This window comes from Mercurialis annua, linkage group LG3 (assembly GCF_937616625.2).
Source record: "Mercurialis annua linkage group LG3, ddMerAnnu1.2, whole genome shotgun sequence".
NCBI classification, from domain to species: domain Eukaryota; kingdom Viridiplantae; phylum Streptophyta; class Magnoliopsida; order Malpighiales; family Euphorbiaceae; genus Mercurialis; species Mercurialis annua.
This window is the reverse complement of record NC_065572.1, coordinates 67753782-67766343: the sequence shown is the minus strand read 5'-3', so window position 1 is coordinate 67766343 and position 12562 is coordinate 67753782. Positions and strand designations below refer to the sequence as shown.

The 12562-nt window shown below is 32.1% G+C and overlaps 2 protein-coding genes across 3 annotated transcripts; both read right to left on the bottom strand.

Annotated features, from left to right (window-relative positions):
- Nucleotides 1-700: 700 nt before the first annotated feature.
- Nucleotides 701-1795, bottom strand: LOC126673267 (protein NUCLEAR FUSION DEFECTIVE 2-like). Its single transcript, XM_050367348.2, has 3 exons — nucleotides 1608-1795; nucleotides 1412-1485; nucleotides 701-1294 (listed from the first exon to the last, which is right to left on the bottom strand). The coding sequence occupies exons 1-3, from the start codon at nucleotides 1659-1661 to the stop codon at nucleotides 883-885; spliced, it is 540 nt and encodes a 179-aa protein (XP_050223305.1). The 5' UTR covers nucleotides 1662-1795; the 3' UTR covers nucleotides 701-882.
- A 255-nt stretch (nucleotides 1796-2050) lies between these two features.
- LOC126673266 (probable alpha,alpha-trehalose-phosphate synthase [UDP-forming] 9) lies at nucleotides 2051-7929 on the bottom strand. Of its 2 annotated transcripts, XM_050367346.2 has the most exons (5): nucleotides 7502-7929; nucleotides 7231-7340; nucleotides 3258-5369; nucleotides 2835-3108; nucleotides 2051-2756 (listed from the first exon to the last, which is right to left on the bottom strand). In XM_050367346.2, exons 3-5 carry the CDS (start codon nucleotides 5243-5245, stop codon nucleotides 2433-2435), a joined length of 2586 nt encoding a protein of 861 aa, XP_050223303.1. In that variant the 5' UTR covers nucleotides 5246-5369; nucleotides 7231-7340; nucleotides 7502-7929; the 3' UTR covers nucleotides 2051-2432. The 2 variants fall into 2 exon arrangements, with proteins under 2 accessions (XP_050223303.1, XP_050223304.1); XM_050367347.2 differs by lacking the exons at nucleotides 7231-7340; nucleotides 7502-7929 and adding an exon at nucleotides 6175-6984.
- Between the last annotated feature and the right edge of the window lie 4633 nt (nucleotides 7930-12562).

Here is a 12562-nt window from a genome sequence, read left to right as displayed (position 1 = left end):
TGTATATCTCCTCAAAATAATCTAAATTGAGAAAGAATCATAATTCAGCAACTGCACATCACCAACTAGCCAGCGTCGGCTGGTTTAAAATTTAGTGTAATCCTTATGCGATCCAAGCCATTTTCCATAACTTGTTTTCTAAAATTCATTATAAAATCACTTGTAAATTTGTTCCTCAAACTGCACCATTTTATGAATGAAAAATCCTTTATTTTTCCATTCACGTTTCTATTTCCAATCTTAAACCAAACAGACCCTCAATGGAATAGACAAAGGGTTGACTCATTTCCGCATCCATGGTCCTCCTTGGAAACCACACATTAGGTTCTGTTTCTTACTTCACCAATTCAATTTCCTCGACATTACATTATATCGACACACTACCAAACCCGAGTCCAGTTTACAACAGGGTGAAGCTTAGAGGCTTGAGAAAAACTATCCTCAGTCCCCCCCACTAACTGCAGACTTGGTCCTAAGTTTTGAGTTCAAAATAAATGGCATATGCAGTTAAGCATCGACAATAACCGAAGTTCAACAGAAAATATTTCCTTATGGCAGCCTATTTTTAGCTTCTATATGAATAGTGTAATCACCCAAAGAGAAGGGGTTCATGTAAACGGACTGAGCTGAGGCCGAGTTGTGCCAAGCTCGAGCTGGAGAGTGTGTTATACAAGCACGCATGAATAACATGACCTCTATCTAATTTTGTAAAGAAAATAATCTTTTCTTACTTCACATTCTATCAAGCAAACAGGTGGTAAATCATCCAAATGACATCAATCTAGAATTCCATAATACTAAACTTAAATTCATGGCTGTATGAACAAGGGAAAGCACAAATCCTCTACAAACATCATAAAACAAGAAGAGCTAAAACTTACACTACAACGCAACAGCATTTCCTCCCTCAACATTACGACGATGTACACCCCAGAAAACACTTCCAGCATCATCAGCATTCTCAGTATCAATAGCAATAGCACCAAAAATTGCTCGAAAAGCACCGCAAACCACTGAAGCAGATGTCGAATCAGTCTTGTCAGAAACCCTAACAACCTTATGCAACCCCAATCGCGTCCCATCAACAGCACATGAATTTTTCACATTTGAGACATCAGCCACGCGGCGATTGAGTTCTTTAGAGGAGATATCAATGTCTTTACTAAGCCAATACAGAGAAACAAAGGTGTCTATTACATTAGACCCCATAATACTCAGCGCCCTGTTGTTCTCCTGCGAGAATGACGGGTGGGTCATCGCGCGGTGGAGCAGACCAACGTTGGTGAAACTATAGCTGCACAACGATGAATCAAGAAAGCTCAATTATTTAACATTTGATTTCAATAAAGATTCAATTTTTATGGATTTTCTTGGCAATTAAAAGCAGTGGGTATCAATAGATCGAACTTACTTGATTTGTTTCTGTAGGGTTTCAAGAACCGTATCAAATGGTGATGATGAGGGTTTGATGTTTTCAGCAGCAACCTGCATGTATTGCTGTTAACATACTTTTAAAGTACTTAATTTTACTGTTTTTTTTTCAACAACCTAGCTTAAAACAAAGAAAAAAGGTAATTTAAAACTGAAAATTGAAGGAAAAATAGTACCTGAAAAACAAAGAATGTGAGCAAGACGAGCAGTATACAGTAACGAGAAGCCATTTTTCCTTTGGAATTTCGAAGATGTTTTTGGTTAACTGATAATAGAGCTTTAACTGATCACTTCGTGAGTACGTTGTCGCTTATATAATGAAGATGACTTGGTTGTGTAAGCCACAGCTATATGGGCGCTATGGTTAAAGGTTCAAACCCGACTAGGTCCTTTCTAATAAATTAATTGTAGGTATGTGGGTTTATGGACGGTTCATATCCCGGTATTTGACAGCAGTTCGAAAGAGTAAGTCTTCGTCACCAAAAAAAAGTTAAGAGTCGGTTTTGACATCAAAGTCAGATTGATTTAGCGGGTCGGTTATGGTCCTTTTGGGTGAGCCAGAAGTTCAAGAAATGGACAAGAAAATAGAACACATGTTTTCAATGTTTGAGGTTGTACGGAACAAGAAAGAATGCCTTTGATGTATATGTAAAATGTAAAATCATTCCAAGTATACAAGAAAATTGTCTGCTCATTTGTATGGCTACCTGTGAAGATAAAACATCTAAATTTGTGAACTGCACAAAGCATTTTTATCTTTTTTTTTCTTCCACATACCACCACAACTTACATACACCCGTCCCCATCCTCCTGCATTCTAACGGCCGGGAAAAAAAAAGGAAAATAAAAACTATGCGATTGGCTTGTAATTAACCTAAAACCAGCATTGGTGCCAACCCCTGGACTGTGTTGAATAAGTTATATCGGACGACTAAAGTCACGAGAAATACTGTGAACTGTGTATCAAGAAATATTCAGGGATAATCTGTAGTAGCCACCAGTCAAGCTATGTTATCAAAAGAAACTTGTACTTCTGTGCTATATCTTGCCTTGGAACTCGAAGCATTAGCCAAACCTTGAAGCAATGCAAGTACCTCATTAGTATCATCTACATAGTACCTAGCTTTGCTCGGTTTTTGGCCGACGGTGCATGCAAAGATCTCGGGAGCAGAAGGATATGACAAACTTGAAGCTGTATTAGATATGCTTTCAAACATGTCTTCATCGGACCTATCATCTCCGATACACATCACAAAATCTGCTGATTTTCCGTCAGCGACCATTGCAGAAAGAACTTTATCGGCCACAAACCCTTTAGTGACTCCCTGCACATTTATTGGAATGTTAAAACCTTTCACTATAATGAGGCCAGATAAGCAGCAGACAAACTAGAGATATAATACCTGTGGCTTTACTTCAACGATATGCTGGCCCCTCTTGACAACTACTGGTTCATTTGCGAGAACGCTTTCGAGATGATCCAGCAATTCCTTTGACTGGCAGGATCCAAAATCTGGATCAGCGTCTTGATGATGCCACACCAAGGCACTATCCTTGGTCTCTATATAAGAACCATCAGTTGCTTCTGTATATAGTTTCATCACGGGTTCTGCCATTCTTTTCCAGTCAAAATCTGCTGCTAACGAACTAGTTTCCCAATTGGACGTCCTACTCGACCTACAAGAATTCACATCAGCAACAAAAGGAATTGATTATCGTCAATACGTGTTATATCAGTCGCTAGAGCAACCAATAAAAAAAAGCTGAAAAGTAAAATTCTATCAAGTTGTATTACAAATATTCTGTTCCTAATAATAATATCATACCTGATGAAGTATCCATGCTCGGCTGCTATGCCCAAATTCTCACATTGAGCAAACCAATCACTCAGAGAATCTCTCCCCCTACCGCTAACTATAAACACACTGTTCTTAGGGTCACCACAAAGGCTGTTTATAACAGATATGACTTCAGGACCAGGGATCTTGACAATCGAAGTTTGAGGCACTATGGTTCCATCATAGTCCAAAAATATAGCTCGTCTACATGTCTTCTTGTATGCAGAGACTATATGCTCATTGGAAAGCTTCCTAAAGCTGGGTGAAAGAGACAAAATTCTAAAATTCAAACCAAAACCAATACCCCAGCACCGTTTACTGTAATGATCTTTACATGCTCGCTCCAAGTCCTGCATAAAGCTGCGAGCCCAATAAGCCACATCATGAGAGCTAATATATCGATAGTGCTTCTCATGCCTCAACTGTTTCTCTAAATCAGACATGGTCAGGGCCAGATTCAATGCATCAGCTACAGCTTCAATGTCCCATGGATTGACCCTTACTGCACCACTTAAAGATGGTGAGCAACCAATAAATTCAGAAACGACAAGTGTACTTACTTTAGGTGACCCGGGGGCAATCCCCAGAGCTTCATCCATTTTAGAAGTCCCCTGTCGGCAGACAATGTATTTATAAGGAATCAGGTTCATTCCATCTCTCACTGCATTTACAATGCAACACTCGGCCAGTGCATAGTAGGCTGTTTTCTCGTAAAAAGGTACAGGACGATCAATCAGAACCACTGGTTCATAGCCTGGAAAGCCGAACAGACTATTTATCCGTTTGGTAGCTGAATATGTCTCCTTCTCTGCTTCTTGTACATCTTTTCCTGAGCTCCTTGCAGGATTTATGATCTGGACCATGACAACTTTCCCCTGCAACTCGGGATTATGATGCAAAAGTTGTTCCATAGCTAATAATTTCAGACTAATGCCCTTGAATATGTCCATATCATCAACTCCAACAATAAGCCTTTTCCCTTCAAACTGTTTTTGAATTTCTTTAACTTTGTTGGAAGAAGACGGGTGATTTAGAGCACATTCAAGTCGGCCCATGTGAACTCCGACAGGCAGAATTTTGATGTACACAGTACGGCCAAAATACTCAAGTCCAATATGACCACGTTTTGACTCATAGTCTAGACCCAACATTCTGCTGCAACAGGACAGGAAGTGGCGAGCATAATCAAATGTATGAAAACCAATCAAATCTGCATTGAGCAGTGCTTTGAGAATTTCATCTCTCACTGGCAAAGTTCGGTAAATTTCTGAAGAGGGGAATGGGCTATGAAGAAAGAAGCCAAGCTTAACGCGATAGAAACGCTTCCTCAAAAATGTAGGCAGAATCATTAGGTGATAGTCATGAATCCAAACATAATCATCTTCGGGGTTAATAACTTCCATTACTTTATCAGCAAAAATTTTATTAGCAGAAACATAGGCCTGCCACAGCAACTTGTCAAAACGGTCGCCATGATCAGGACACATAGGCAACATATAATGGAAAAGGGGCCATAAGTGATGCTTACAAAAACCATGGTAAAACTTTCTGTAAAGATCAGGAGGCAGAAAGGTGGGCACGCAGTTAAATTCATCCAGCAGTTTCTGTGAAACTTCTTCTTGTTCACTGATATCTACATCGGCCTTCAAAGATCCCACATAAACAACTCCGGTATTGATTGAGAATCCATCCTTCATTTGTAGCAAGAGCGCATCCTCGTCAAAACTAAATGACCATTTCCCAGATTCTGAATCCTTTTGGGCATTTATAGGAAGAAAATTTGCTACAATTATTTTCTTCTTCTGGCATCCAGAAGATGGATTATCAGAATCGCCATCATTGCTTCCATCGCCATCTGAGTCAGAAAAAATTCCTGGAACAGTCATCACCCTCGGAAGTGATCTAGGAGTCCGAGGGAAATTCAACACATCTCCAGATGCTAAATCCAACAGATTTAAGCAAGATCTTGACACCATCGTTGTTGGTTCAAAAAGGGGTGGATGTTTAGTCTGAACTATAGAGATGACACACAGTCAATGACTCGCTTTCCTTCCAAACGAGATCTTGAAGAGATAAAGGGAAGTATAGGACTTTTAATACCTGAAAAAAAATGGGAGAAAAACTAATGACAATAAATTCTGTACCTTAATATGAACTATAGGAAATTAATAAAATGATATTATGAACATCTACTCGAATCATAAATTATCACTTCCGGTGCAGAAACAGATTTAAATCTTATAAACATGGAAATTATCCGTCAACTATTTTCCCTTCTCCTCCCTCCCTTTTATAGATAAATTTAAGCTCTTTCTATTAATCACAGTTTTCACAGACATGGATTTTCACACACTTCACAAGCACAACGCGTAGCAAATCTATTAATATATTTCCTCAAATATGGAAGTTCATGATGCAGCACCAACACAACAATGAAATAGATGAGTTTTCTACATTGAAGGCTGAACAGATCATCACCACAAAGGCATTTCCGCACTAGGTAACTGAGCCTTCTAACCATTTTAAGTTAAGAAGACGCAAAGGTATCAAACCAAAACTATGATGAGAAGCTATAACTAGGCCTTAACTGTAAGATCTCATCGTCATGGTTTTCCTGACGTGACAAAACAACTAGACAATTCGCAACATCAAACTAGAAACGACGAGAAGAGAAAGACAAAACCTAAGAAATCGGTCATCTTTCAAATCCAATTGAATCACATGTGCATTTAATTTTAAACAGCCTCAATCTCGTAGATAGACATTTAATTAATTTGATTTTGACGGTTTGATCCAATTAAAAACAGTTCATAGAATTAATCTATAGATCTAACTATCTAAGGAAATAACAAAGATAATTATATAGAAATGCATAACAAAAAATAAAGAAAAGAAGAAAATTTACCGAGAATTATTAGCTTAAATGCAGATAACAGATTTTCCTTAATCGGCTTCTCTAATTTTTTACGTTTCTTTAAACAAGAGAAGAACTCACTCAGTGAAAATTCACAATTAAATCCGGCCTTATATAGATGGAAAAGTAAGAAATGGTAAATGTCTAGCGGATCAATAAGGAAGCTACAACGAATATCTGAGAGTACACAGTAAACTTCTTACACATGCCGCTGTATTACTCGGCTCCAGCCATACCATTAAATTACATGATCTGGCTTCCAATTATAATTAAGACTCCAGATTACATTTCCGTGCGTTAGATTGGACGTTAGTGAGTTCATCCTTATCTCTTTTACATTGAAATTATCACTAATAAGCCATAAAAAGCAAGAGCGAAAAATATAATTCCGGAAAATAGTTTCTGCATAAATAGAACTTTACTTTAAATCTCAAAAGAAGGTCCACACAGAACATGAAAATCTCATCACCGGATCGAACGGTTAGATAACCATTGGTGGTGTAAACAAAGATAAATTTCCAGAGTCTATAGACTCTATATATTCATTCATAATATATACTACCTTTTATAGCCATAATTGATGAGTTTTGCATATTAATCAAAATGAGAGTATTTTCTTAACATTTATGTTACTTTTAATTCGTAGATTCCACCGGCGGGCTGTAGGTAGACTGTAGCAGCTAAAATTGATTTTTTCAGCAAGGACCACAACTTAACTAGGAATTTATAAATAAATACTAATACACACTCAAATCATAAATGTCTCTTATCCTGAAATTAAATTTTCTTTCCTGGGAAAAGATATTAATCCAGAAACAGTCACTAACATTATCTGTTACAAATAATTCAGAATTCAATTTTTACCAAATTTTAAGCTATTAAGAGCTCAATAACTTCAAGAATTAATAAAATGAAAGAAATTTGATGATGATGGTCACTGTAAGTAAAAACTTAGAACAAACAATTGAAAAAGTCCATATATTTAGATCTCACAATTCCAATTTTTCACATTTAATTTAATCAAAATGAAAAAGATGAAAAATTCACCTGAAAAGATTGAAACTTCGATTGAACAAAAACAAAATTAGCTTCCAACTAGCTCTGTCTGTGTCTGTTCTGTTATGTTCAACAAAACTGGGAGGCTCAGACAATATTTCCTGCAAAAGAACATGAAAAACAAAGTGATAAACAGACAGAACATGAAATGCAAACGAAACCATCCAATCCCAAGAAAACAAAAACACAACCCAACAAACAAAAACTGAAGAAAATGTCAAAAATATAAGGAAATGGAGAATGAAAAAAAAAAAGAACTTACAAGAAAAGAACCAAACTTTACAGTTGATTGAGATAAGAACAGTGTAGAAGAAGAAGGTGTTAGGTTCAAAACTGGTGAAATAAAATTAAATTTGGAGTGTTTAAAATTAATTGGGTTTTGTTGAAACCGACTAAAAAGAAAGATAATTATGTTAATTTAAATGTGTTTAGAGAGAGGATTAGAGATAAGTGTGTTTGGTGATCCTTGTTGTTGTTGTTGATGATGATTCAACAAAAGAAGCTGAAAGATTTCGAAATATGAAAATAGAATTAGTAATTAATTATTATTATATTGTATTTTAAAAAATGAAAACGTTAGGATAATAAAAAATGGAATTAAAAAAAAAGTCAAAAAGAAAGGTGGATTAGATTAGATATATATGGAATATTTAGAGAGAGAAAATGAAATAATAATAAAAATAAGAAAGGGAGAGTGTTGTGTTGTGTTGTGTTGTGGGTTAGTACAGTTAGAATGTAACTCTGCTTCTTCTCTTCTCTTACGTTATAATCTTCTTCTTCAATCTTCTTTTTTTCTTTTTTCTTTCCCTTTTTGTCCTTCTCTCTTTTCTTTTATTGCCAAATTGCCTCATTTTTCATAATTTAGTCTCTCAATTCAATTCATCATTTACAATACAAAAACAAAAATTCTTAGTTTAAGCAAGGTAGTGAATTCAAGCCGTACTAAAATATACAATCGTTGAAAAGTTTAAATTAAGATCGGAATTTTACCTTCTGCAAGAGAGTTTCCCGCTCGAGTGAAATTAATCTAAATATAAAATTTAAAAGTACATGATAATTGAAATTATTTTGAACACTTCATGTGGCTCTAACAAAAAAAAATCAAAACTGGTAATTCTTTGGCATTTTTTAGCTAGATGAAAAACAAAGACTAGAGTTGAGTTAAATTTAGGTTTAAATTTGAAAAAATAAAATTGTTAAAGAAGGTTTTTAAATTATTTGATCATTTCCACAAAAAATATTTGACAAAGATTTGTTTCCAACTGAAAATTCGGAATTTATTTTGTATATACATAAGCTATAAAAATATTTTCAATTTTCAACCTAGAACCGTCCTTAAATAACATATAGAATCATAGATTGACAAAATACCAATAATGTACTATATAATAATATTCTATCACAAATATGTCAGCAAAATTTAAAATTTAATAAGTGACTACAAATAGATTTAAAATTTAGTATCAATTAAATTGTACATATTTTTATAAAAATGAAATTATTTCTACCTAAATGTAATGGCATAGTCTTTCCTTCCACGTTTTTTCCATATATTATTACTAGTTCAACAACTACATGTTTTTCTCTTCAAATTAACTAAACAAATGTAAGGACCAATTAAAAAAATCATTTATAATTGGCAACTACAGTCGACCCTCTAATAATTAATATTCTATAAATTAATAACTCTAATAATTAATAGAAAATTAAGAAAACCAACTTCGTTTCACGTCGGATAATTAATAATTATATTAATTAATAATTAATAAAATTTAAAACATATTCTATATGTATATTAATTATTAGAAAGATTTTTTTAAAAGATTATTATATATAAATATAATAAATTATTTAATTTATATGTGGGACATAAAAATATTGTTCAACACTTAAAAAATACAACAATTGGTGATTTATTTGGAGCAAAACCTTGATTCGTAACGTGGAAGTTAAAATACCATCAAACTATGACTTTCTTGTTCATTTGAGAAAATTTTAAAGAAAGTTATTAGATGAGCAAGTAAGAGAATATGAAGCAACCCTAGTACAAAAGAAGTTTTTACTTTATAAATACAATTTTTTGATAATTACTTTATTGTTTTATCAAATTGGGATTTATTAAATAATATTATTTTCTTTAAATTGAGTGATTGTAAAAGTATATTAATTAGTTGGTTTTTTTATAATATAATATTAATATTAAGTCTATGAGTGCAAATGCTTTAAAATATAATTTTTAATTTTTAAAATTTTTCTATACAAATTCAATAAATTAATAATTCTAATAATTAATAAATTTTTGATCCATCATGTATATTAATTATCAGAGAGTCGACTATATATTGTCATTATTTTAATGATGTGTCATAATGTGATAAGTTTAGTCTACGAATGACGTGGTGAACTAAATCTAACTAAGAATTTTTCGATTTTGATATTCAGAAATTGTCAAAAATCAATTTTAAATTCTAATTAACCCATTCATGGTAATTGCTAATGTTCACTCATAAGAAGGATATTTTAGAAATTGATTTGATATTAAATTCTAATAAACCCCTTCATGGTAATTGCTTATATTCACTCAGAAGAAGAATGTTTCAATTTTCTACATATAAAATTATTTTGTTGAAATTGTAAAAGAAAGAGATTTAAAATTTCCAACTCAAAATTTAGTGCATACTATATAACATTTTTTTTAACTAGCTTGACCAGCATATAATTATAAAATATTGCAAATTGTATATGTGAAACAAATTTCGTGGATAATGTGATAAAACTAAGACCTAACCTAACCAAAGTAGGTCTTAATTGTTGAATATAAAACATTATCCTTAAATAGTGTTTATCTATTGTTGCAGAACTATCATGTAAATTATTGCTGGGAAATTTAATAATAATATTAATACTATTCTAAATTGACCGTTTCCATAATTAAACAATTATATTTATGGTGCATGTGGATGAACATAAGCTTGGGCCACGCCTTTATCCTTCTCATTGTTATTCTTCATGCAAAGATGATTAATTCGTAATTAATTATAAAACTAATAACGTGCATTATAAAAAAATGTCATTTGTATGAGTATATGTAATTATATAAAAAAAATGTTATTACCAATTGAGCTTGGGATAAGCGGCTTGATATCGCTTAATAAGGTATCAGATTCGAGTCTTGTGAATGCAGAAAATCTTTATTGGTAGACTCACCCACTATGTCAGGTGCGCCACGCGGGTTAGATCCGAATTAGTCAGGGCGAAACCTTGAAAATCGGATGAACTATAAAAAAAATGTTATTTTGATTTTTCATACTGAAAAAAGTTATCCCAATAAAACCGACCAATATTAATTATTTATAATAATAAAACTAGAGATATTTGAGTCATTTTATATATTAACAAAGATTGTAAATGACAATTTATTTAAGTAATAGATACAAAGTTTATTTTCAAATATATCAATATAAAATTAACATTTGAAAGCCTTAGTAAAATGATTTTATAAACAATAACCGCATAACTTAAAAAAATTAAATTTAGTTGAGATGAAGAATTAAAATTAACCACAAAATGTTAGGTTATAAATTAATTTTTTGAAATTGTTTTATAGTTAGATTTATAAAAATATTCATCTAATTTTATTTTTTTGAATAAATATTTTAAGGTATTATTTAGTTCAATTTCATTGTGAAAATCAATTTATTTCTAGATAAGTTCTACTTGAAATTCATTTAAAAATAGATTCGTATGTTTGGAATCGTGAATATTAAATATAAAATTCATTTTAACTAAAATAAAATGAATTGAATGTTGTGTTTGATGGAAGTTCAAAATTTAAATTTATAAATTTTATTTTTTTTGAAAATTATATTATTTATATTTTTCTTCCAATTTCACGTAACTAAAAAATCTCAAAACCGGTCAGTTCAGTTAGTTTCTAGAGTGATGCTATATAACCCTCCTTTTTAATTCACCTTTTTTAACCCACCTTATGTGGCATTAAAAGAGTGGATGAATTAAAAGTTGGAATTTAAGATATACACTTTTGGAGGTGGATTTGACGAATTAAATGTTGTCACGTAAGGAGGGATAATGAAGGTGGTATAAAATGGTGGATTAAATAGCATTTTCCTAGTTTCTATTTTCAAAATATAAAATCAAATCGAAATCGGGCCGAACGCAAAAAAATCCAAAAGCAAACCAAACCATTTTTTTTAAATCCTGGTCGGTTCGATTAAAATCGACAAAAACAAAGAGATGAAAAACACCAAAATTGGCTGGTTTGGTTAATTTTGGTTTGGTTAGTATAATATTTTGCTCACTTTTAGTTTTATGACTGAATCTTAGCACCCTAACATTTACTTATTTTTCTCTCTTAAAATTTTGCGATTTTAAAAAAATATCTATTTAGAATTTATGAATTTATAATATGAGGCAAATTTAAAATTATATTAAAATTTAATCTACTTTAAAAATTATTTAAAATAACTATTTTAATGATCTTCATGCTTTGATTTTTTTGACGATATGCAAACCGGTGGAGTTTTACAGGGACCAGCATCCTAAATTTTCTTATTCGGGAATGACGTTTTTTGTACTATTTTTTTTATAATAACTTTCATCGCTTTGTGGAAGTGCCTACTTCATTTATTATTTACCAAAAGAAAATCTTCTAGCTTTTGAAATTTATTTGTAAATTCGAATAACCAATTATATGGAATTAAGATATAAATTTTAAAATTTAATTAGCAAATCAAACGTATATTTTATAAAAATTTAACTGAATCTTGTAAAGATTATAAAGTTCATTTGAACCAATCACACCCTAAAAAACACCGCTCACGCAATAACATACTTTACTGTTTGAGTTTGATTGGTCATTAGCACATACAATACAATACAATACGTCAATACTCTTCAAAGCTTGTTCTTTTTTTAGAGGAAGTTGTGTTTAATTGTAAATACAAAAGGTTAAAATATTATATACAAATAATTTCAGTTATTTTAATAAGTACATCATTTTTATTAAATTTAAATATATTCAAATTGAATATGAATAGTTTAGATTTGGTTCGATTTCAAATCTAATATTGAGGATTAAAATTCGGTAGAGTTGATTTGAATTCGAAATTGGCATGACTCATTTCTTTACAACTAATCAGACTTAAATAGCAATTTGCTCCTTAAACTTGTAAGCAATGGGCAATTAACACATAAATTAACTTTGTTGACAAATCAGTACACGAACTTGGTGATTATAAGTAATTAGCCCATTTTGACAAATTAACTTACAAATTAAGGGGGCAAATTGCCAATTTAAGAGACA

What these genes read in the sequence shown, in the direction of transcription:
- LOC126673267 (XM_050367348.2), bottom strand. Translation starts at nt 1,661, where the DNA reads ATGGCTTCTCGTTACTGTATACTGCTCGTCTTGCTCACATTCTTTGTT. An exon ending in TCACATTCTTTGTTTTTCAG is followed by an intron (nt 1,486 to 1,607) that starts GTACTATTTTTC and finishes CAATACATGCAG; the next exon opens with GTTGCTGCTGAAAACATCAA. An exon ending in ACCCTACAGAAACAAATCAA is followed by an intron (nt 1,295 to 1,411) that starts GTAAGTTCGATC and finishes ATCGTTGTGCAG; the next exon opens with CTATAGTTTCACCAACGTTG.
- LOC126673266 (XM_050367346.2), bottom strand. Translation starts at nt 5,245, where the DNA reads ATGGTGTCAAGATCTTGCTTAAATCTGTTGGATTTAGCATCTGGAGAT. An exon ending in GAGCATGGATACTTCATCAG is followed by an intron (nt 3,109 to 3,257) that starts GTATGATATTAT and finishes GAATTCTTGTAG; the next exon opens with GTCGAGTAGGACGTCCAATT. An exon ending in TCGTTGAAGTAAAGCCACAG is followed by an intron (nt 2,757 to 2,834) that starts GTATTATATCTC and finishes ATAAATGTGCAG; the next exon opens with GGAGTCACTAAAGGGTTTGT.